Below are 24,287 nucleotides of genomic sequence, written 5' to 3'. Positions count from 1 at the left end.
TGCCAAGACTCTCAGAGATGTGGGCGCTGCGGCCATCTTTCCTCCCAGGGTGCCACAGGCTCAGTACCCAGCCTGGTCAGGGAGGTGTGTCCAGGGTCCGCTGAGGACCGTAGAGCCCACCCTCCTTGCAGCCCCTTGGGGTTGCCCTGTCCCTCCTCCGGGCCCTGGCCGGCCCCACCAGCAGCGGCCACTTTAAATTCCCTGGGCGGACCTGAGAATGCTCCTTGTTTCCCCCAACAAAGAGGTCAGTGTCTCGATTCTGTGGTGGCACCGATAGCCATCGGAAACCCTATCTGTGCCGCATCCGCTGTGACAACTTTATCTGAGGCCGTTTCCAAACCTCGCTGTGCAGCTCTGAAGCAGCTTGCAGGGCTGCTGGGGTGGCCCGGCCCATGGAGCCAAATGGTTGGTCCTGCAGAAGCCCCATGGGGCTGCTTGGCCATCCCCAGGCCACTGTGGGGTAGCAGGCCAGCAGCAGGTTCACGGGAGGGTGAGAGCTGAGGCTGAGGCTGAGGCTGCTGAGGCCCCAGCCCATCTTTCCTCCAGCCCATCCTGAGAAGTCCTCCACCTCCCTGTCACCTTACCAGAGGCACCAGCTGGTCCCTCAGTACCTCTGTCTCCCTCGACCATGCAAGGAGTACATTTCCCAGGTAAGGGCCTGAGGCCTGCAAGATTACAAGCCAGGTCCCTGAGACCCCCGCCCCCTCGCTGCTGCCACCTCATCCACTGGGTCACTCACTCACTCATTCCCTTATCTGGCAGGCAGGCCTTGCACACCAGCTGTTGCCAGGTGTGGGGAACACAGAGAACAGAGCTGCGTCTCCTGTGGGTGCTGGAGTGTGGAGCCGGCCAGAAACAGCAGGTAGGCGCCTGGAGGGGCAGCGACAGAGACATGGGACAGGCTGAGACGGGGAGTGGGGGTGGCTGTGCCAGGATGCTGGCCGAGACCTGGAGGGTGAGGAAGGGAGGGTGTGGATATGAGGTGGCCAAGGAACAGCACGGGGGAGGAAACAGAGAGGAGGGAACAGCACGGGGAGGGAACAGCACAGGGGAGGGAACAGCACAGGGTGGGGGAACAGCACGGGAGAGAGGGAACAGCACGAGGGAGGGAACAGCACGGGTTGGGGCAACAGCACGGGGGAGGGAAAAGCATGGGGGAGGGAACAGCACGGGGAGGGAACAGCACAGGGGAGGGAACAGCACAGGGTGGGGGAACAGCACGGGAGAGAGGGAACAGCACGGGTTGGGGCAACAGCACAGGGGAGAGAAAAGCATGGGGAGGGAATAGCACAGGGGAGGGAACAGCATGGTGGAGGGAACACGGTGTTTGTGCTCAGGATACCTTAGCACGGGGTCCCTGACCCACGATGGCCTGAGGCTTTCTCACATGAGGATGGGGCTGGGACCCCTGGAGGCACCATAGGGTCTGAGCAGTCCTCTGAAACCATGCAGGGAGCCCCAGAGCCTGGTGTCAGGGGTCATCGCCATGGCAGAACCTGATCTCATAGGAGAGGAAGGGGCTGGGCTTGGGGAGCTGAATCAGGCCACTTTCCCTTTAGTATTCACAGCACGGAGGAGGAAACAGCATGGAGGCGGGGGAAACAGCATGGAGTGGCGGTGGGGAACAGCACAGAGGAGGGGAGGGAACACTGAGGTTGGCCTCAGGCCATATATCCATCCATCCATCCATCCATCCACCCAGCCATCCACCTGTCCATCATCCACCCACCCACCTGATCATCCATCCATTCACCCACCCTCCCATCCATCCATCCACCCACATTCCCTCCTTCCCTCCTTCCCTCCCTCCAATCCACCCACCCACACTCCCTCCTTCCCTCCCATCCATCCATCCATCTGTTCATCTACTCAGCCACCTAATCATCCATTCATCCACCCACCCTCCCATCCATCCATCCATCCATCCACCCACCCACTGACCCTCCCATCCATCCATCCATCCAGCCAGCCACCCACCCATCCACCCATCCATCTATTCATCCACCTATCCATCATCCACCCACCCACCTAATCATCCATCCATCCACCTAATCATCCATCCATCCACCCACCCTCCCATCCATCCATCCATCCACCCACCCACCTAATAATCCATCCACCCATCCATCCATCCACCTATCCATCATCCACCCACCCACCTAATCATCCATCCACCCACCCACCCTCCCATCCATCCATCCATCCATCCTCCCATCCATCCATCCATCCATCCATCCATCCATCCATCCATCCGTCCGTCCGTCCTTTCAGCCACCCACCCATTCATTCATCCATTCATCTATCCACGCACCCACTTATCCATCCACCCATACATCTGTCCATCCATCCACCCAACTGGTTATCCATCCACCATCCATCTACCCACCCATCCATCCATCTATCCACCCATTCACCCACTCATTTATCCATCCACCTATCCATCTATCCATCCAGTTATCCATCCACCCATCTATTCATCTATCCACTCATCCATCTATCCACCCCTCCTTCACCCACTCACCCACTCATCCATTCACCTACCTATCCATCCATCCATCCATCCATCCATCCATCCATCCATCCATCCATGCATCCATCCATCCACTCATCCATCTATCCATCCACCCAGCCGTCAATCCATCTACCTACTCATCTGTCCATCTACCCATCTACCCACCCATCCACCCACCCATCCATCTACCCATGCATCCATTCATTCACCCATCATCCATCCATCCATCCATCCACCCTCTCAGCCACCCACTCATTCATTCATCCATCCATCCATCTATCCACCCACCCACTCATCCATCCACCCATATATGTATCCATCCATACATCCACCTGGTTATCCTCCCATCCATCCACTTATCCACCAGCTATCTACCTACCCATCCGTCCATCTACCCACTATCCATCCATCCATCCATCCATCCATCCATCCATCCATCCACTCATCCATCTATCCATCCACCCAGCCATCAATCCATCTACCTACACATCTGTCCATCTACCCATATACCCACCCATCCACACATCCATCCACCCACCATCCATCCGTCCATCCATTCATCTACCTGTCCATCATCCACCCACCCAACTAATCATCCATCCACCCACCCACCCTCCTATCTATCCATCCATCCACCCACCCTTCCATCTATTCATCCATCTATCTATCATCCACCCACGCACCTAATCATCCATCCATCCACCCACCCTCCCATCCATCCATCCATCCAGCCACCCACCCTCCCATCCATCCACCCATCCATCATCCACTCACCCACCTAATCATCCATCCACCCACTCTCCCACCCACCCTCCCATCCATCCATCCATCGATCCATCCATCCAGCCAGCCAGCCAGCCAACCACCCATTCATTCATCCATTCATCTATCCACCCACCCACTCATCCATCCACGCATACGTCTATCCATCCATCCACCTGGTTATCCATCCACCATCCATCTACCCACCCATCCATCCATCTATCCACCCATTCACCCACTCAGTTATCCGTCCACCTATCCATCTGTCCATCCATTCATCCATCCACTCATCCATCCATCTACCCACCCATCCACCCATCTATCCACCCATTCACCCACTCAGTTATCCATCCACCTATCCATCTGTCCATCCATTCATCCATCCACTCATCCATTCATCTATCCACTCATCCATCTATCCACTCCTTCACCCACTCACCCACTTATCCATCCATCCATCCATCCATCCATCCATCCATCCATCCATCCATCAATCCATCCAGCCATCAATCCATCTACCTACACATCTGTCCATCTACCCATCTACCCACCCATCCACCCACCCATCCATCTACCCATGCATCCACCCATCCACCCATCATCCATCCATCCATCCATCCACCCTCTCAGCCACCCACCCATCCATCCATCCATCCATCCATCCATCCATCCATCCACCCACTCACTCAACCATCCACCCATACATCTATCCATCCATTCACCTGGTTATCCTCCTATCCATCCACTTATCCACCAGTTATCTACCCAACCATCTATCCATCTACCCACTATCCATCCATCCATCCATCCATCCATCCATCCATCCATCCAATCATCCATCTATCCATCCACCCAGCCGTCAGTCCATCTACCTATACATCTGTCCATCTACCCATCTACCCACCCATCCACCTACCATCCATCTACCCATGCATCCACCCATCCACCCATCATCCATCCATCCATCCACCTATCCACCCTCTCAGCCACCTACCCATTCATTCATCCCTCCATCTATCCACCCACCCACTCATCCATCCACCCATACATCTATCCATCCATCCACTTGGTTATCCTCCCATCCATCCACTTATCCACCATCCATCTACCCACCCACCCACCCATCCACCTATCTACCCATTCACCCACTCATTTTTTTTTTTGAGACGAGTCTCGCTCTGTGCCCAGGTTGGAGTGCAGTGGTGCCATCTCGGCTCACTGCAAGCTCCGCCTCCCAGGTTCACACCATTCTCCTGCCTCAGCCTCCCGAGTAGCTGGGACTACAGGCGCCCGCCACCACACTCGGCTAATTTTTTGTATTTTTAGTAGAGACGGGGTTTCACCATGTTAGCCAGGATGGGCTTGATCTCCTGACCTCATGATCCGCCCGCCTCGGCCTCCCAAAGTGCTGGGATTACAGGCGTGAGCCACTGCGCCTGGCCTCACCCACTCATTTATCCATCCACCTATCCATCTATCAATCCATTCATCTATCCACTCATCCATCTATCCACCCCTCCTTTACCCACTCACCCACTCACCCACTCATCCATCCATCCATCCATCCATCCATCCATCCATCCATCCATCCACCCTCTCAGCCACCCACCCATTCATTCATCCATCCATCTATCCACCCACTCACTCATCCATCCACCCATACATCTATCCATCCATCCACCTGGTTATCCTCCCATCCACCCACCTATCCACCCATTCACCCACTCATTTATCCATCCACCTATCCATCTATCCATCCATTAGTCTATCCACCCCTCCTTCACCCACTCACCCACTCATCCATCCACCCACCCATCCATCCATCCATCCATCCATCCATCCATCCATCCATCCAGTCATCCATCTATCCATCCACCCAGCCGTCCATTCATCTACCTACACATCTGTCCATCTACCCATCTACTCACCCAACCATCCACCCATCCATCTACCCATGCATCCACCCATCCACCCGTCATCCAGCCATCCATCCATCTATCCATCCATCCATTCACCTACCCACCCACTCATCTACTCATCTGTCCATCCACCCACTTATCCACCCAGCCCTCCAGCCACACATCCATGCATCCATCCATCCATCCATCCATCCATCCATCCATCTACCCATCCATCCATCCATCTACCCATCCATCCATCCATCCATCCATCCATCCATCCATCCATCCATCCATGCATCCATCCATGCATCCATCCATCTATCCATCCATCCATCCATCCATCCATCCATCCATCCATCCATCCACCCATCCATCTGTCCACCTACCCATCCACCATGAGCATTTCTTCTGTATCTGACTATAAATTCTGAAGCTGGCTGGGCCCCTCAGGCGCCTTTCCTCCAACCCCTGGTGTGGCAGGGGTGGGAGCTGTTGCTGCCTTGGGGAAACGACCTGCCCCAGGTCACACAGCAAAGTCGGTGCCAGAGTCCACACTCCTGACTCGGGGGGGACTTGTGCACTCGTTTTCCTCCGTGCATGCCCACCCCCCCCGCCCCATGTCCAGAGGTGGGGGACCGAGGGGGAAGCCACCCTGTCCCCGTTCACGCCAGCCTGTGAGCAAGCCCCAGACCGGTGGAGGCCAGCGGGGAGGGTCACAGCGTCACATCTGTACCCCTCCCGCTTCTCCTTCTACAAACAGAGAAAAAAACCGGCAGCAGCTGGGGCGATCCTGGCAGGAGGCAACGTCCTCCTCAGGGAGGGGTCGGGGAGAGAACTGGGACCTGTCAGCCAAGAGCGACAGGGGCCCGCTGAGACGCAAAAATATTTAGACAATAAATGAAGTATCGGAAAGGCGTGCATATCTTGAAGAAATCAATCATCTTGTACGGTGTGTCTGGACACTCGGCGCCAAGGCGGAGATAGCGCCTCGCTGGGGAGATAAGGGTTAATCAAGGATTTAATTCTGCAGGAGATAAAGCAGAGGAGGGAAGAGTGGAGCGGGGGCTCCTTCCTCCCCAGGCTCCCCGCAGAGCCTCAGCGGCTCCTCTGGCCTTCGCTCCCCTTGTGCCCCCAGACGTTATCTCCCCACTTGGGAAGGTTTCTAACCCCGCGCCCGTATCCCCAGGATGGGCTGTGCCCTAGGCCAGAGCAGGACTAAATGCGGAGGCAGGCGGACAGGGAGGGGTGACTGCAGCTAGGGCAAAGGGCAGCCCGTGGGGATGACTCCTGGGCTGGTGCCAGCCCCTCAGCCCTACCATTAAGGAGCCTGCGAGGGTCTCTGGGCAGATGTGGGTTCTAGTTCTCCCTCTGCTGCTTGATCCTGGGTATTTGGGCAATTGACTTAACGTCTTGGAGCCTCAGTTTTCTCATCTGTAAAATGGAGTGGCAGGACCCACCTCATAGGGTGCGGGGAGGAGGAAGTGAGGATGGGCGTGTGGTGTGTCCGGAACTCACAGAGCCCTCCAGTCTCAGCCCCTACGGTCTTCGCCCCTGGTCTCTACCTATGGGTTTTCTTGACACTTTGAGAGTCCAGAGATGAGAGCCATGGAACTCCTAGCCCATCCACTCATTCCTCCTGGCAACCATAAATGCCTGCCAACATCCCACATGCCAGCACCCTGGAAGGATCAACTGCTGCTTGCACACGTACAGCGATGGGGAGCTCACGCCCCACAGAGCCAGCTCTAAACACATGGCTTGCTTCCTGTGGTGAAGCTGAAATGTGGCTCCTTCCATGGAGAACACTGACCACCACTGAGCTTCCACCGCCATTCTTCCACCTCCCTGCTCCAGGCCACGGGGCCAGGCAGCCACCCCTCCTGCAGGGCTGCTGGCCACAGTGCCCATGAGCCACGCCCCGTGTCAACCACCATTCCTGACCATCTCACGTGACCTGCCCAGCTGCCCGGGCAGGCAGGGGTACCCTGGGCTTCCCTGCTCCTCAGATAAGCTTGCAGCTCTGCCCACACCCCCTCTCAGGGTCTGCAGGCTCAGATGACAAAGGAAGCTTTAGGCGCCCCTGTGTCTCACCCAAGGTCCCAAAGGCTGAGGAAGTGGAGGCTCACAGTGGGCAGGGGCCTGCCTGGGGATGCACAGCAAGGAAATGGCATAAAGGCAGGAGACTCCAGGGCCTGGCAAAAGGGGACGCCCTCTGTCCTGGGCCACCTTCCCAGTGACTCCCTGAGTGGCCTGGGACACGCGTCTGCCCGCTCAGCTGCAAAAGGCTGTGTGAATGGCCCAGGAGGCCCCAGACCCTATGCCGCCCATGACGCAGCCCCACACGTACTTACAAGTTTCTATATACCAGTGCCCTTTCTTAGCTGAGACGTGTTTTAAAAGAAACCATTATACCCTCTTCGGAGGAAACCGTGCTGACTTGTCATAAATCGGAGGTGGCCCCAGAAGTGCATACAAGACAAACGACACAGGCCTTTGTGTCTAGCAGCGAGGGGCTGCCTTGGAAGGCTCTGCCAGGCAGGGGCTGTCGCCAAGGAGATGAGCACACGTGCCGAGGCCATGGAGACCATGGGCCCGACGGCCGTGCCTGTAGTCAGAAGGGTCCGCGGGGACAGACGCAGAACTACCCTCTCGCTCTCTGCTGCAGCATCCCCACTGTCCCAGTACCCCAAGGTCTGGGCCATTGCTTTGTTCCTCCCTCCACTTGAATGCTCTTCTCCTGTGCTCCAATGCCCAGTCATCTGTCAAGGTCCTGCTTAAAGAACCCCTCCTCCAGGAAGTCCTCCCTGAGGCACCAAAGGCCCCATATCACCTCCTACAGGAAGCCCTCCCTGGGCCCCCAGGCAGTGAATCCCTCCCTGCCCTCCAGGTCCCAATGTCTCAGGCCTACATCTTCCCACAGGCTCCACGCAATAGTGCCAGAGCTCCTGGGCTGGCGTCTAAGCTGGGCCTGTCCCCTGGGTCGGTGTTGCCCTGCATCGGGTGGGCGGGCAGGGGCAGGGATGGGGGCTCCTTACCGGCTCCGCCTGCCCGGGGGACGAGGCTCTGGTCTGGACACTCCCGTGGAACGGGCCCCAGGACAGGCCCGTGGCGAGGCTGAGTCGGGCCCGTATGCGCCTCTGCCCATCCTGCACCACCGGCTCCAGCTCGTCTGCAGAGAGACATCGCAGACATGAGGCATGCCCGGTCTGGGGCCTGTCCAGCCCACCTCCCGCCAGGGTCCGCCCAAGGGGCAGTGGAGGGTGGTAGTCCTGGGGGCCTGGGCTGAGTGGCAGGGGCCGGGCAGGTGCTGGGTCCTGGGCTGAGTGGCAGGGGCCGGGTAGGTGCTGGGTCCTGGGGGCCTGGGCTGAGTGGCAGGGGCCGGGCAGGTGCTGGGTCCTGGGGGCCTGGGCTGAATGGCAGGGGCCGGGCAGGTGCTGGGTCCTGGGGGCCTGGGCAGCCCTGCAGCAAGCTCTCTAGGGCACTGTTGGGTGTAGGGACGCAGCCAGGAGGATGCCTGTGGCTGGGTTTGAGCGAGCTGTGAGCCCTGCGATGGTCGTTCTCCAGAGCAAGGGCTGCGGGTTGGACAGGCCCACAGAGCCTGGCCGCACAGTGCAACGCCGGCATGAGTTTATGTCATGGCTGACTGGTGGCCCCCAAAAGATACATCAGCCTGCAGTCTACGAACATGCTCATATTTGGAAAAAGGGTCTTTGCAAATGTAATTAGATGAAGGCTCTTGAGATCAATGGGATTATCAGGTGGGCCCTAAAACCAATGACAAGTATCTTTCTAAGAGACACAGAAAAGGAGAGAAAAGACCATGAGAAGATGGAGATGGAGATGGGAGGCAGCCAAGAGAGTCACCTGAAGCCCCCAGAAGCTGAGAGTGGCAGGAGGGAGACTCTGGAAGGAGCCTGGTGCTGCTGACACTTGGACTTGGGACTCGGAGCCTCCAGGCTGTGCCTCCAGGCTGTGCGAGGACACACTCTGCTGCCTGAAGCCCCAGGTCATGCTAACTTAGCACCCAGTCCAGGACACACACACACCTGGCCCTCACCTGCCTCCTGGAGCCTCAGCCTCCTCGGTGGACAACAGGGACGTGGCTCCTCCCAGGCCACACACCCTCTGCCCAGGAAGGCCGGGCCACCTCTACCTCTCCTGTGGCCAGGGCTGCCTGGGCCCATGGAGGCCTCACGTGGCCTGGCCTGGTCCCCTGGCCGCAGTGCTGTGGCGGCCCCACTTCCTGGAGCCCCGATTGGGCAGGCTGTGGCCTTAATGGGCCTGATGATCAGATAGCTGCTTGCCTAATGGCAGAGATAACATGTACTAAAACGTTTTAACTGGGTCTTTGTCTTCCCCAGGGCAGATAAGATGGCATCGAACCAGGACTGAGAGGCCGAGGAGGCCCGTGCCCCTTTATCAGCCCCCAGGAGGGGAAGAAGGGGCTGGGGGCAGCAGGAGCGGTTCTGCCGTCTCAGCTTCAGGGCTGCCAGCCCACCCAGAATGCCTGGGTCCCGGCCCAGGGCTCTGACCACCGGGTCACTCGCCTCCCCTGCCCATACAGGGCTTGGCACCAAGAGGGTGACCAGTGTGAGCTGGGTCCCAGCATCACAGTCACACGGGCCAGCCAGCACCACGCGGCCCTATGGGGGACCAGGAACACCCATTCCTGTGACGGTCATCCCCCCACACAGATGAGGACATCGAGGCCCTGGAGGCTATGCGGCTAGCAGTGGGGCACTGGGGTCCAAACCCAGAGGCCTGGCTCCAGGGGCACCCCTGCGTGTGACAGTGGTGGGGGGCCCGGCCCCTCATGTCCTGGCTGTACCTGTGACTCTGGCCCCCACCTGGCCAGGCCTTGGGGGTGGGCATGGGAGAGAAGAGACTCCCCAAAGGGGAGCTCCCGGTGTGTGCTCATCTGTCCCTCTGTCTGTCGGGCCTCCGGCGGGTCCTGAGTGCCACCATCAAGTGAGCCTGTGTGTCACCCCCGAGTCAGGGCTGGGGCCACAGGGAAGCGTGTGGAATCCCATCCGGACCGTCAGAAACGCTTGGAGCTTCGTGGGGTGGGCCCTGCATGTAGGCCTCTGTTCTCCTGCTGGGGCCTGGCGGGGCAGGGCGGGGTGGGGGGCGAAGAGGACCCTTGTCTGAGAAGCCCCTGAGGGCACGTCTGGACCCATGAGTGGCTGTGACTTCCTTTCAGAGAGGGAAGGGGTGGCATGCCTTCCCCTCAGGTTCTGGAACATTCCTGACCAGAGCCCCTGCTGTTCCTGAGACACGGCCATGCACCTAGGGCTGGTGCCCACCTTTCCAGGGGTAGGAGGAGCTTGGGCCTGCAGCGTCCACACCTGCCGCGTGTCACACCTCAAGGGTGCCGAGGTCCCTGTCCTGGCAGCCCTGGGCTCTCACTTGCCCCCTGCCCTCATGGGGAAGTGGGAGGGCAGAACTGGTGCCCACCCTACCCGGCCCACGATGCACCCACAGGCAAACAGTCCTGCTCCCTAATCGGAGCTCCAGGACCAGCCGGCCAAGCCTCCCAGATAAGAGCGTGGCTGGCATTTCCCGTGGCGGCCGCCCCTTTTGGGTATCACGCACTGCCAGAGAGGGCTGGCTCTGATAAAGGTAGCCGTTCCACTCGCCCAGGGGCAGAACCCACCACTCAGGGATGGCCGGGGGCTGGGCGCGGGGCGTCCAAGGAGTCCAGGGATCGGAGGGGTGTAGGGCTGGGGACCAGGGTTCAGGTTGCGTCTGCAAGGGGCTGTGCACGGGAAAGGTGCCTCTTGGGGGTGGATGCAGGGCCACGAAGGTGCCTGGATTGCTAAGGGGAGCATGGCTGATCTTAGCCCCAGCTCACCCCAGGTGCCCTTGTGCAGCATTCGACCTGTGCAACCGAACACGGAGGCCATGGTGGTTCTCAACGCTCATCTGCTCACGTGACCTAGTTCCAGCCCCCTGTTCCTGCAGAGACCCTCTCCCAATCGGAAGTAAAATCGCATTGGAAAGTGGGGGTGGGTGAGGCCTCCTACTCCTGGCAGATGGGGTGCCTCCTGAGGACTTGACTCAAGGCTGAGAATGGATGGAAGTGTCCGTGAGTGAGGGTGAGGCCTGGATCCTAGGGCCAGGGGATGTGGAGCTGGGTGGGAAGGGGCAGGAAGACACAGGCAGTTGTTTTTTTAAATGGCCTCTGAAATGGCTGGGGGATCCAGACAGTGGCACCCATGGAGATGCTCAGCACCCAACCCCACCACCAGGAAGCCTGGGGCCCAGCGAGGCTGAGGAGTGCCCAAGCCACACCGGGAGCTCTGGCTGGAGGTGGGACCAGAACCCACCGTGAGCTCAGCGCTTGTCCCGCCACAAAACCCTGTGGGGCACGTGGGACAGCAACGGGCAAGCCACAGCCTTGGTCTTGGGGCCAGAAAACACAGGCAGTGGCCAGACACCCCCACTAGCACCGACAGCTCTGAGGGCGGGCCAGTCAGGGTGGGCTTCCAGGAGGTGGTGTCCTTCCCTGCCAGCCTCCTGTGACTGGTCTTTCTGATTCCTCTTCCCCAGCTCCAGAACAACTGGGGTGAGCCCAGCAGAGTTGCCAGCTCCAGCTAGGTTGTCTCTGCAGCTGAAGAATGGGGACACTAGCTGTGGCTCCCAAAAACCCACGGACCCAACAAAGAGTGCCCGCCCCACGGACCCAACTCAGTACCTGCCCCACTGACCGAACTGAGTACCTGCCCCATGGACCGAGCCTCAGCCAGTCACAGCAGGACTTGTGAGGATTCTTTCCAGCTGCGCTGAAGTAACTCTTCCCAGCGTACATGGGGGAGACCGATCCTAGAGGTTACGCAGCTGGCCCAAGGGTAGGCAGCGGGTGGGTGGGTTTGAACCAGAGCCCCAGGGCTCTTCTGAGCTGAGGTAGGAGGGAGCGGCTGGTGGCCCTGTGGCTGACTCTTCCTGCTCTGGCCTCAGTTTCCCCATCTCTAGACGGGTCTCCTGAGGAGGGGCGGGCCCCAGGCCACATGGGTGAACTCAGCCGGGGGCATGGGGCCGCCACTACAGGCGCAGCACTGGGACAAGGACTAATTTATTCAGGCAAACAAGACTGCACACGCCATTTCCAGAACAAACACGCTGTGCTGGGATTCAATTTCACCCCCAAGCATCTGCGAGGAACCAAATGAGAAGTTCCAGCCATTGCATATTTATATGATTGAAAGGTCCACATGGGTCTTACAACCCTCCGATGACACCCCGTGGGGAGGGAAGCAGTGGGGGACCGAGGACCAGGCAGAGCTCGGCGCTGCTGGCTGAGCCAACTCCACAGAGTGGGGAACCTGGCTGAGGGAAGCCCAGTGGGTCTGGCCAGGGTCCAGGGCCTTTTGGGGGTGCCTGGGGAGGGAGAGCTGGGGTTTGGAGTCCGCAGGCCTGGGGCCAAGTCCTGCCTCTGCCCAGCTTGCCAGCGGTTGTGTGTGCTCTGAGCCTCAGTTTACCCATATGGAGAAGGGGGTGCCAGCATGACGTTCCCTCGGGCTTGTGCCATGAGGTTAGGGGGTGTGTCTGCCGGTTCAGCCAGCACTGTTCTCTCTCTCCTAGCTGCCCAGATGGGCTGAGAAGCTGCACCAGGTGAGCATCCTAAGGACTGGGGCCCAGCCCAGGGCTGCTCCCTGGGACTCGGCCTTCACCCCTGGGCTCTGGCTCTGTCCCCGAGGCCCTAGAGGCTCCTGTGGCCTCCCTCAACAACGTGGCCAACAGTGCCCAGCATAGGAACCATGGCCCCCTCCTGACGCGCTTGTGGCAGCAAGCCTGTGGAGGAGCGTCTGCTTCCATCCCACAGGCCCAGAGACTCCAGCAAGCAGCTGGGGGTCACACAGCAGGGAGGGCAGTTGCTCCCAAGACCAGACCCTGAAGCTGCTCTCTGACAGAGGATCCAAGGCTACACCCAGGGTCTTCTGCCTCCTGAACCCAGTCTGCTCAGCCGCCCGCCTCCCAGGCCTGTTTCTCCACCTGAGCCATGGCCCCGGCAGGCTGGCTCACAGCTCTGACTTGAGGAGGCAGGTGAAGTCCTCACCCTGTGGGTCTGCGGACGTCCGGGAACTGGGGCCTCTCCTGCACACAGCTGGCCTTCCCACCTTCCAGGGGCCAGCCTCCGTGTGTGCCTAATGGCTGGTAGCCTCTGGAGCGCAAAGTCCAGCCACCCCAGATGGTGGGCTCTGTGGTTGGTGCCCACCGTGGGGTCACTCCAGCACCTACTTATCTAATCGGCCCCATCGCTCCGCCCGGCCCCGCCCTGTGGTTCCCATAGGCCAGCTGGGCCCGGCTTTGTTGGGAGCGGCCCTGTCTCAGGGATCATGCTGTTTGCTTTTGATAAAAGTCACAAAAAAGGAAAGAAAAAGGAGTGAGGGGGAGGGAAGAAAAAAACCCCAGGCTGATGGGGTTCTGGAAGTCTCTGTGGGTCAGCTGGCTGGCAGTGAGGCTGGTGCACAGACCATGCGGGCCCTGAGAACACCAGCTTCCAACACATCCTGTACAGACACAGAAACCGAGGCCAGAGGGGCGAGCGGCTCCCCAAGGTCACATGGGAGGCAGACCAGGGTGGCCAGGGGTCAGCTGCGTGGGGCAGGGCAAGCCGGCCCCTCTGTCCATCACGACCCGCCGTGTGCAGATTCGCTTGCTGGTCACATGTGCTCCGTTCCTGCGGAGGCATACCCCGCGGGGTCCCCGAGGGCCTGGAGCCCATTTAATGGGGTGAGGTGACCTGCCCAAGGTCACCAGCTCCAAAGTCAGACCCTCCTGGGTGGAAAAGCCTGTAATCTGGGTGGCAGCTGAGGCCCCAGGACAGAGAGAGGCGACAGAAGGGGAGGGGAGGCTAAGCGCAGCTCCTCCCCCGCCCCGTGACCTCCACGCAAGGTCTGTGTCCCCTCTGCAGCCTCAGCAGCGGGCCCTGGCTCTGTGTGCTGCAGCCACCTACGGGAGGCAGAGCCTGGTTCCCAGGATTCACCAACCAGGGCCCACGGCAGGCACTGAAGGCCACATCTGGGAGAGGTTCAGAGCGAGCGTCGGGATGGGCCTGTGCCAAGGAGAGGCCGGGGAGCCCACGTGGAGCCCACGGCCTGTGGTTGGACTCTGTGGCCTGCTCTGCGGCCACGGAAGCCTCTTGGCCAGTAGAAAGGGTGGTCCTGTGTGGATGTCATGGCCTCCTTCACATGTGATCCTCCCAAGATCTGGCTGGGAACAAACCCGGGCCTGGTGAGAAATGGATGGGGGACAAGGCTGGGGGTCCAACAACTTCTTTTCTTTTTTTTTTTTTTTCTTTTTTGAGACAGAATCTTGCACTGTCACCCAGCCTGGAGTGCAGCGGTGTAATCTCAGCTCACTGCAGCCTCCGTCTGCCGGGTTCAAGTGATTCTCCCATCTCAGCCTCCCGAGTAGCTGGGAGTACAGGTGCGTGCCACCGCACCTGGCTAATTTTTGTATTTTTAGTAAAGAAGGGGTTTCGCCATGTTGGCCAGGCCTGTCTTGAACTCCTGACCTCAAATGATCTGCCCACCTCAGCCTCCCAAAGTACTGGGATTACAGGTGTGAGCCGCTGTGCCCGGCCCACCAGCAACTTCTTGACACATTCTCGACCCACTGGGCCCCTTCCTGTGGTCCCCTTTTTAGGTTCCTGTTTACAGATGGGGCAACCAAGGCCCAGGGGAGGGAGTGGCTGCTGGAGGCCGCTGAGTGGAGCCCAGGACGGGCTGGGGAAGGGGGTCCTCCCAGGAGGGCTGTGGGGCTGGGCCCATCTGCAGAGGGGCCTCACAAAGGTCCCTTGTGAGCATCTGAATGCCTGGGTGCACGGGTGAGGTCAGGGTGCACTGTGGGCAGCCGGCTCTCTGCAGGGGGCCTTTCCCACAGCCATGCGGGCCCCTCAGGGCTGCCACTTCTCCCCGAGGCCCACATCTGCCGGAGCTGGATGGCATCTCCCATGGGGGCTGGTGTTCCCAGGCCTGTAGAATCCACAAGACCCAACCCAGGCTATGGACAGTGGCTGAGCATCGTCCTCTGAGCCATACCCCGTCCAGCCAACCTGCCAGGGCATGGAGAAGGCTGACACGCCCAGGCAGCCCAGGTCTAGGACCAGGAGACCAGAGCCATGGGGCACCATCAGTCAGTGTGTTCCCTGGATCAAGCCACACCTGAATGCCAAGTCAAGAAACACAAAGAGGGCCAGGCTTGACTCCAGCCCTGGCTGGTCACTGATGGCCATGGCACCTCTGCGCAGACCTCAGCTCCCCATCTCTGAGCTCTGGAGGCTGGGACACAGCACTGAGGGGGCGAGGCCAAGAGCTCGGGGGATAATGGGGACTGTTTCTCCTGTTCTCGCCTGTGAAAAGCAAGGCCTGAGAAGCTGGGGGCCACGTCGGAGGTTACACAGCCAGCAAGTGGCATGGGAGAATTGAGCCCAGGTCCTCTGATCGCAAACCCATGACTGCAGCCCAGGCCATACCCCCACCTGCAGTGAATCCCACCCATTGGGTAGCGGGCCCTCTGTGAAGCCCCTTCCCCGTTCACAGACAGGGGCTGCCAAGCGGAGCGGGCAGAAGGCCACCTGGAAAGGCCAGCAGGACCGCAGCTCTCACTCGTGGCGGTGGCCCCAGCCGTGGCACTCGGGACAGCCGAGATAGAAGGAACAACGTGACATGCGCTAGCGAGAAGGAGACGGAGCCGCGAGATGAGACGCAGAGACGGAGCCACAGGTGGATGAGACGCGGGTGATGGGAGCCATGGATGCCCCAGAGCTTGGAGGCAAAGCCACTCGAGGACTCTGCAGATTAGCCCGGCTTTTGGGGGCCTGATGAGGGTTCCCACCCTGCCTCCCCCTGGGTCCCCCCGACACCCCTCAGAGGGTCCAGGTCCTTGCAGGAGGGCTGGGTCTGGGAGAGGCAGCAGAGGAGCCTGGGAGCTGCACGCCCAGGACGGGTAGAGAACTGGATCAGCTTTGCTGTTGAAAAGCCAGATGTCACATACGTCTGGGCCCTCTGGCCACGACAGGGAAATGGCTCTGCTCCTCAGAGCTGTGCCCCGTGCACACCCAGTGACGGCCACCACCCTGCGGACGCACACTAAGTGCACAGCCTGCCCTGCCCGCCCGCCCCCATTCAGTCCTTTCTGGATTATTCTGTGTTATTGTGTGCCCAGCATTGCAGTCAAGCCCCAGCACAAGACCTGAGTCCACTTCACTGAGGGGAAGCAAACGAGGGGCCTGCCCTGGAAGACCCCAGGCCCATCACCTTCTGGGAGGCTTCCAGCTCCCTACCCTGGTCCCCCTGCTCCTGGTGCCCCCACCCCTGCCCTTCCTGCCCTGGTGCCCCCCCACCCCTTCCCTGGTCTTCCCACCCCCTTGTCTGGCCTCCCCGCCCCCTGCCCTGGTCTCCTTGCCCCCTGCCCCTGGTCTCCCCACCCCCTGCCCCTGGTCTCCCCACCCCCTTGTCTGGTCTCCCCACCCCCTGCCCCTGGTCTCCCCACCCCCTTGTCTGGTCTCCCCGCCCCCTGCCCCTGGTCTCCCCACCCCCTTGTCTGGTCTCCCCGCCCCCTGCCCCTGGTCTCCCCACCCCCTGCCCTGGTCTCCTCTGCCTTCTGCCTGGCATGGCCCCTGTTGGCCTCCTGGCGATGGTGCCTGGCCTCTGCTGGGCCACAAACCTCAGAGCACCCTGGAGGCCAGTGGAGAGCCCAGGGTGGGGTTGGCCCAGAGCCCCAGGCCTCCTGGACAAGGGTTTTCTTCTCACCCCAGACCAGAGGTTAACAAAGGGCTTCGAACCCTAGAACCTGCCTCCCTGAGATGTTTCCCTCAGACCCTGCACCACTGTGGATGGCTATGGGGGTGCGGGGGTGCAGGGGGTGCGGTTGGAAAGCCCCATGGGGGCCCTGGCAGCAGCTGCACGTGCCGAGCCTCTCTCTCTGCTAGAGGTGGGCCTCGCCCCCGTGTGCCCACCCTCCGAGCACCCGCCCACCCAGCACAGTGGTCTCCTTGCCAAGATGTGCTCAGGACCCACATTGCAGGGGGCCTGGGTGGGGTCAGTAGACAAGTGGCATGGGCTGCGTTCCTGGGAGCTGACGGCAGGGGGTGCTGGCTCCAGGGCATGGTGGGTGCCAGGCACGGTGCTGCCTCATGGCCAGCCCACACGGCACCGTGCCAGGACCCCAGGAAGCCGTCCGTGAGGAGGGCGATGCCGGCTACTCCCACCTCCTCCCTGCCTCCCAGGTCCCCAGAGTGCACACCACCTCCTGGGGGCACCAAGGGGCAGAGGTCTTGATTTCATTAACTCTGTCTTCCTGCTAAACTGTCAGCCCCTCAGGGCTGGCTGTTGACGGCTATTTCTCCAAGGCACTGGGACACCATGGACCTGAGTGCCTGTGTTTGGAGGAGGAGGGCACCACGGCCTGGGAGAAGACCCAGCCAGAGGACCCTGAGGAGGGAATGGCCTCCTCACCGAGGCCCTAGCTGGCTCTGGGCTGCCCTTCTACAAACGGGCAGTAAGGAGCAGCAGGCGCAGGGGCCATGGCTTGGCTTGTGGAGCAGCTGCGTCAGCCGACGGGCGAGGGAGCGGCAGGAAGGACCGGCCCCAGGTGCCGCAGCCCCCAGCCCCGCCCCGCCCACCCGCCAGCTGGTGCCTGTGAACTGCTCTTCCTATCGCCTGGAACATCGCTGCAATTATTGATTTTTTGACACAGAACAACAGCCCATCTTTATCGGGCTGAACCCTGGCCCCAGCTAATGGCAGAGCTGGGACCGCCTGGGAATAGCAAGGAGGGCAGGGTGGGGCCCAGATTTCCTGCAGGGGCCTGGGGGCCCTTGCACCTGCAGGCCCAGTGGCCTGTCCTGGGGAGGGGGTGTCTTAAGGGAAGGGGCAAGGCTCTGGCCCCACAGGGGCAGTGGGGCAGTGCTCAGGCCCAGAACTGCCCTTTCAGAGGCCTCGAGGGCAGCTCAGAGCCAGGTCTTGCCTGTCTGAACCCCTTCCATGGTGCTCTCTGGGGGGCTGTGGTCTCAGACACCACCACCTTGGCCCTGTCTGGGGCAGCTGGACTGGCAGGCACAGGCCCATGGTGCACAGGGGGGCCATGTCCCTCCATGTACCCTTAAGGGGTCTGTGCACGGGGCCCAGCGAGGGGCTCTTTCTCCATGCACCCTGGGCGGTGTCTCTGCCACTCTGTGGCACCTCCCCAGGGCTGAGGAGTCTGAGAGCCACAGCCTCATGTCACCTCCAAGCTGGGAGACTGGCGGCCTCTCTAGGCTTCTAGAAGGCTAAACACCTTGGGTCCTGGGCCTTGGTCTTCCTACCTGGGAAGTGGGGAGAGGGAGCCGATTTGCCTCCAGGCCCTAGTAGTCTGGGCTTCGGGGACCCTGAGGCCTGAGAACGGGGGTCGGGGTCCCTGGCTCTCCCCAGCCTTCCCTCGTCCTATTGGTGGCTGAAAACAGGATGTCAGATAAGCTGTTTGCACAGGACATATTTTCTTCACCTTATCTGTGTCCTATCGGCCTGGGCGCCCTGGCCTCTGCCCCGTTTTTCCAGGGTCTGGATGCCGCTGAGGGCCCTTTCTTCCTACCAGGCCCCTGCTCAGCCTGTTCGTTTGCCCCCTGGGGGCTCTGTCTGTGCTTCATAAATAGGAGAGGGTGAGTGAGGGCCCAGGGTGCTGGCCCAGCCTTGGGCGAGACCATCTACCCAGCCTGGCAGGCACCCACCCCCACTGAGGGCAGCCGTGGACACCCAGGCGGGTGCTGGTGAGGACGCTGGTGCCCACCGAGAGTGTCAGGACACTGCCACCTCCTAAGAATGGAAAAGTCCCTTCCAGAAAAGGCTGCTGCCCTGAGCCCTCACTAACCCTTCAGGCTCGTCACCTCCACAGAGGAGGTGCTAACCAGGGGGAGACTGAGGCCTCGGGAGCCCAAGATCTGCCTGGCAGCCCGAGGCTCTAACTGGGGTACGGGGCCTGTGCCTCGGGGGGAGCCCAGCCCCATGTGAGTCCCGGAGGCAGAAGGTCCTTCCGTGAACTGTGAATGTGTCTCCTCTTCTAAAAGCCACGTGTGGTTTTATGGGAAGCCACAGAGAGTGCTGTCATGGCACCGATCACCCCAACACAGATGAGAAGACTGAGGTCAGAGAGGACCTGGCCCTACAGAGAGGACCTGGCCCCACAGAGAGGCAGCTGGCTGTGAGTCAGATGCAGGCCAGGCAGAGGGTGGGGAAGACCAGGAAGGAGGAGGAGCCCTGCAGACAGAACAGGCCGGCCCCTCCCCAGACACAGCTCCCTCCACTCAGGAACCGTGGGCCCCTCCCCAGACACAGATCCCTCCACTCAGGAACCGTGGGCCCCTCCCCAGACACAGCTCCCTCCCCGGTGCCGCAGCTCAGGAACCACGGGGGTCCCCACTGGCCCCTGAATCAAGCACCGTGCTATAGTGGGGGTTGGCTTTCTGTCCCAGGGGCGCCGTGCTCATCCACCCTCCCTGCCCCACGGAGCAGCGCCCTTGCTGCCTCCCACCTGCCGAAGAGACCGCACACAGCCTTCCAGCCCCGCGGGGCCTTCACGGCTGGTGGGGTTGGGGGAACGACAGCTAAAGGCGGGTGGGGGTGGCGAGCGCCCTGAGGGCAATCCTGGATCTGCCGTCCGGCCACCGTGTGTGCAGAGACCCACAAATGGGCATCCACGTGGCCTCCGCTGCCCTTAGAACCATCCTCCTTCTCTTGAAGAAACGTGGCAGGACAGCAAAAATTTAAAAAAATAAAAGGCTTGTCATCTTTGACATGCTGTCCTGAGCCCGCCCATGCCGGGATGATTTTTCTGGGATAAATTCCCAGGAGCCAACTGCTGAGTCAGGGGAGGCGGCAGCTGGTGGCGCTGGGGCAGCCAGGACTGGGTGGTTCTGACCTGCGAGGTGGGGACCCTCGGCTGGGAGGGGGTCACCAAGGCCACTGCCTCCAGCAGCACTGGTTGGGAAGGGACAGTGGGGCTCTGGGAGGCTGGGGACAAGTCCAAGACCTACAGTGACTCCAGGGTGGATCCAGATGGGAACCTGGGGCCAAAGCCCCTGTCCATGGCCCCAAGCGGCCCACAGGGCACAGGGACGGGGTTGGGAGACGTGGAGGGGCACACACAGAGGCATCGGGCCTATGGGGCAGAGGTGGGTCCTGAGTGCCCGGCGCCCGGGCCCCTGGGCAGGGCGGGAGAGGGTGGGAGGCCGGGGTGGGAGGCACCCTCATGAGACACAATAAACCCCGAGATAGCATCTTGCTGCATCTCAGGCCCTGCTCGGCCCTTTCGGGCAGGATATGACCAGCCCTCGAGCCGATGGCAGCCCCTTTGTCCCATCTCCGGGGACCGATCTTATCAGCTGCGTCCACGGCCGCTGTAATGGAAAAGAGCAGTGAGGAAATAAAAAGTTACACGCAGAGAAGGAGGAGAGATAAATAAATAAATAAATAAATAAATAAATAAATAGGGGGGCGGGTGGAGCCGTGTCGGGGGTGGAGGAGCTGCTGGGAGGTTAAACCATGGGTTGGGGTGCTTGCAGGGCTAGGGTCAGGGGGTCAGGGCTCACCGGCCTGGTCTCCACCTCGCAGGAGCCACGTGAACTCACTGGGCCTCAGTTTGCTCATCAGCCCAGGAGTCCCCTCCCGGGCTGGGGTTGATCCCATGGCAAACAGCAGTGGCAGGAGGGCCCTGCAGCCACGCCCGCTACCTCCATCATCACCAGCACCAGCGGGAGGGCCCTGCATCCATGACCACTACCTACATCATCACCGGCACTGGCGGGAGGGCCCCCGCATCCACACCTGCTACCTCCATCATCACCGGCACTGGCGGGAGGGCCCCCGCATACACGCCCGCTACCTCCATCATCACCAGCACTTGCAGGAGGGCCCTGCACCCACGCCCGCTACCTCCATCATCACCAGCACCTGCGGGAGGGCTCTGCACCCACACCCGCTACCTCCATCACTAGCACCAGCCGGAGGGCCCCACACCCACGCCCGCTACCTCCATCATCACCTGCACCGGCGGGAGGGCTCTGCATCCATGACCGCTATCTCCATCACCAGCAGTGGTGTCTGTTTCCCTCCTGGGCAGGAGGAGGTGGAGAAGTCAGGCCAGTGTGGGGAGGGGCCAGCCTTAGAGACCCTGACATGTCCCCAGCCGAGGCTGCACCCCCACAGGGAGGGCCCGCTGTACCTGTCGGTCAGGTGAGGACACCGAGGTGCCGTCTAGGGACCCAGCACTGTGCCCAGGACCTGGCTTAGCCCAGGGTGGCCAAGATCCGAGCTGACCACGCAGACATGCTGGGAAAGAGAAACTGTGGGCCCTGCCCTGCCCCAGCAGCCCCAGGCAGCCTGTACTGTCCTGTCCCTGTCTCACAGATGAAGACCCTGAGCCCAGAACAGGGCACAACAGGCCCCAGGTCTGCGGTGAGAGGTGACACCTGGAAGCCGGGTCTGCCGTTGTGCCAGCGGGAGGGTTGGTGCCAGTAACAGCAACAGCACCGCTGGCAGCAACAGTCCTAGCAAGGTGACAGCATGACCCAGACAGCAACAGCACCAGCAAGATGACAGCGGCCAGGACAGCAGCAGCACTCTCTAGTAGTGCTGTTCCTGTGCTAGTGACAGTCACGGTGCCCACGCTGGTGGTGACACGGGCGTAGTGGTGGGAACAAGGGCAGCTGGGGCAGCAGCTGCCAGTGACATGCTTGTGGCCTGCCCAACGCCTGCCCACTGTCCCAAGGGTCCTCCCAAAAGCGCCTTGTGGCTGTCTTCCTGAGGAGGCCACCAGCTCATGGGGGGAGCTGGCTGTGTCCCCGGCCATGTGGCAGGCCGAGGAGGGGCAAGGAGGGAAGCTTCTGGGCAGCAGCCGGGACTCCAGGGGCTCACCCAGGTGACACTGGTGGGCCTGCCCCCGAGATGTCTGGGAGGGGCCGGTAGGGCAACGGCGGGGCCCGGGTGGGAGCTGGTGGTGGGGGATGGCCGGGGCAGGAAGCCGGGTGGGAGGGTGGAGGAGGAAGCCAGCTTGATTAGCGCCTGCGGCCGAGATAGGCTGCCCTGGCCACAGATAGCCTCTCCCGGAAGATGGTGAGGCCAGCGGGCAGCACGGCAGGCAGCCAGGCCCAGCCCCCGTCCCCCAACCACTGGGTCGGCTGGAGACCCAGGGCTCCGGCTGCCCTCCTCATGCGGCATCCACTGTCCGCTCACCCTCTGCTGGCATGGGGCCGAGGAGGGGCCCAGGGAGCCCATGGGACCCTGGGGGCTGGGCCCGGAGAGGCTGGATGGGTGGGCCTGGGCCCTTCCCTGGGAGGCAGGGCTGTGGGCTCTGTGCCCACTCGGCCCCTCCCCAGCATGGGGGTGGGGTGGCTACCTGATCTCTCCTGGCCTCAGTTTCCCATCTGTGAATGGGGACACAGTGCCCACTTCAGCCAAGCCCTTTCCCGGATCTCCCTCTGTCTGCCCCTGAGCCGTCCTCCACCTAGCCAGCGGGATTCAGGGGCCACGCAGGTGGGGTCCCCCACACTGTGCGCAGACCTGCTCCGTGTCCAGCCTGCTAGGCACCAGCCTCTGCCCTGTCCACGTGCCCGGTCCTGCCTGCCCTTTGGCCCCTTCGCTGCTCCCAAAGTCAGCTGGACCGGCCCCACCCCGGGCCTCTGCACCCGGCTTCCTCTGCACCAGCCTGTGTCTCCGGCCCACTGCGTGGCCCCTGCGACTGCTGTCTCCTCCTCGGCGGCTGCTCTGGAGGCTGCATCAGGGTGTGTTTTGCTCACGATGCATCCCCGTGTCCATCACAGGGCTAGCACACAGTTGGTGCTCAATAAATGGAAGTACAAGGGAGTGAGTGAGTGCCGGCTCTGCCTGTGGTTTCGGGACCTCAAGGCCCAGGTGACTTTCCTGGGGTGGAGGCTGAAGTCAGGGCCAGGTTCAGGAGGCGGCTTCTGTATGGCCAGGGCTGGGGTGGGTGCAGGAGGTCAGCCAGGCCCCAGGATGCCGGCAGCCTGGCCATGGGGGAGCCACGGGGGCCATGAGGGAGCTGGGGATGAAGGAAGGGGAGCCGGTCTCAAGGGCTGCAGATGGCGCTGGCCCAACCTCAACTCTGCCCAGGGGCTCCGCCCACAGGGCCTTGCGTGGAGAGGCAGGCCTGGGGTCTGGTGGTGCAGGCAGGACCCGGGTGCAGCCCCCACCCAGGCCTGGGGCCAGTGCTTGGGAGAGGGGAGGGAAGGGTGTCATGGGAAGGCTCAGGGCCAGGGGCAGCCAAGGTGTCCACGCCAACCACCCAGGGTCACGTTGGCCAGAGCCTGCGACCTCTGAACTCAGTTTCCAACATAACTACTCTCTGCAGCCACAGGCCCAACGTGAGGGGGCCTCAGGCTCTGAGCTCACTGCTGCCTCACCCCTGCACTCACTCCAGATCAGCGGGGTGTCTCCAGCCCAGGGACTGCGCCCTCAGCCTGGGACACCGTTTCCAGACGCCCCTCACTCATTTGGGACTCAAACGTCGGCTCAGCGAGCCCGGCTCTGCCTGCCCTTCGGACATGTGGGGTTCCTACCTCGTCATGATTTGGGGTGTCTCCCTCACCAGACAGCAGATCCCAGAGGGTCTGGGCTGTGCTGGCCTGAGCACGTCCCTCATACACACGCTGGTTGAATGAACATGCCACCTCCTCTTAACCGCTCCTGGGCAGGACACCCATGTTCTTTCTGGTTCCAGGGCCCGTGTCCCTCGACCACACATGTCCAGGGCAGGCCCATCCCTGTCTATCCAGCACCTGATATGCGCTTGGCCCCAAAGTGCTCAGCAAACCTCCAGGGAAGGGGTGTGGCTGCAAGACACACAGCCCCTCCTCGGGTTCTGGCCCCGGCTCCCCAGGGCCCCCTCTGCCCAGCTGTGAAGTGGGGCGGGGTCTGAGGCTCCCTCTGGGGACCCCCAGGTGGGTCCCTGTTCCCTAGGACAGCCAGAGGAGGTGGCTCCTGACCCAGCACTGGGTCTGGTCTCTGGAGCTGACCCCAGGCTGACCCCTGCCGTCCGCCAGGGCCCCCTCCTCCCCCGTTAATCTAAGACTAATAGTGCTATCGGGGGCAGCGCCGGGCCGCTGATAAGGCAGAATA

The 24,287-nt window shown here is 61.3% G+C and overlaps 1 protein-coding gene across 4 annotated transcripts in view; it reads right to left on the bottom strand.

Moving 5' to 3' along the window:
• Positions 1–24,287, bottom strand: part of ZFPM1 (zinc finger protein, FOG family member 1) — an 80,930-nt gene that overhangs the window by 12,662 nt on the left and 43,981 nt on the right. For 3 of the 4 annotated variants that reach the window (XM_055232771.2, XM_063613050.1, XM_055232770.2), the window contains exon 4: positions 8,211–8,344. The exons of the other annotated variant lie outside the window; for it this stretch is intronic. In XM_055232771.2, coding sequence (XP_055088746.1) covers positions 8,211–8,344 — 134 coding nt within the window. The remainder of the gene's footprint in view (positions 1–8,210; positions 8,345–24,287) is intronic. 4 annotated transcript variants of the gene reach the window in all.

This window comes from Symphalangus syndactylus, chromosome 11 (assembly GCF_028878055.3).
Source record: "Symphalangus syndactylus isolate Jambi chromosome 11, NHGRI_mSymSyn1-v2.1_pri, whole genome shotgun sequence".
Classification (NCBI taxonomy): domain Eukaryota; kingdom Metazoa; phylum Chordata; class Mammalia; order Primates; family Hylobatidae; genus Symphalangus; species Symphalangus syndactylus.
Note: the sequence above shows the minus strand (reverse complement) of the source record. Positions and strands in the feature narration are given on the sequence as shown.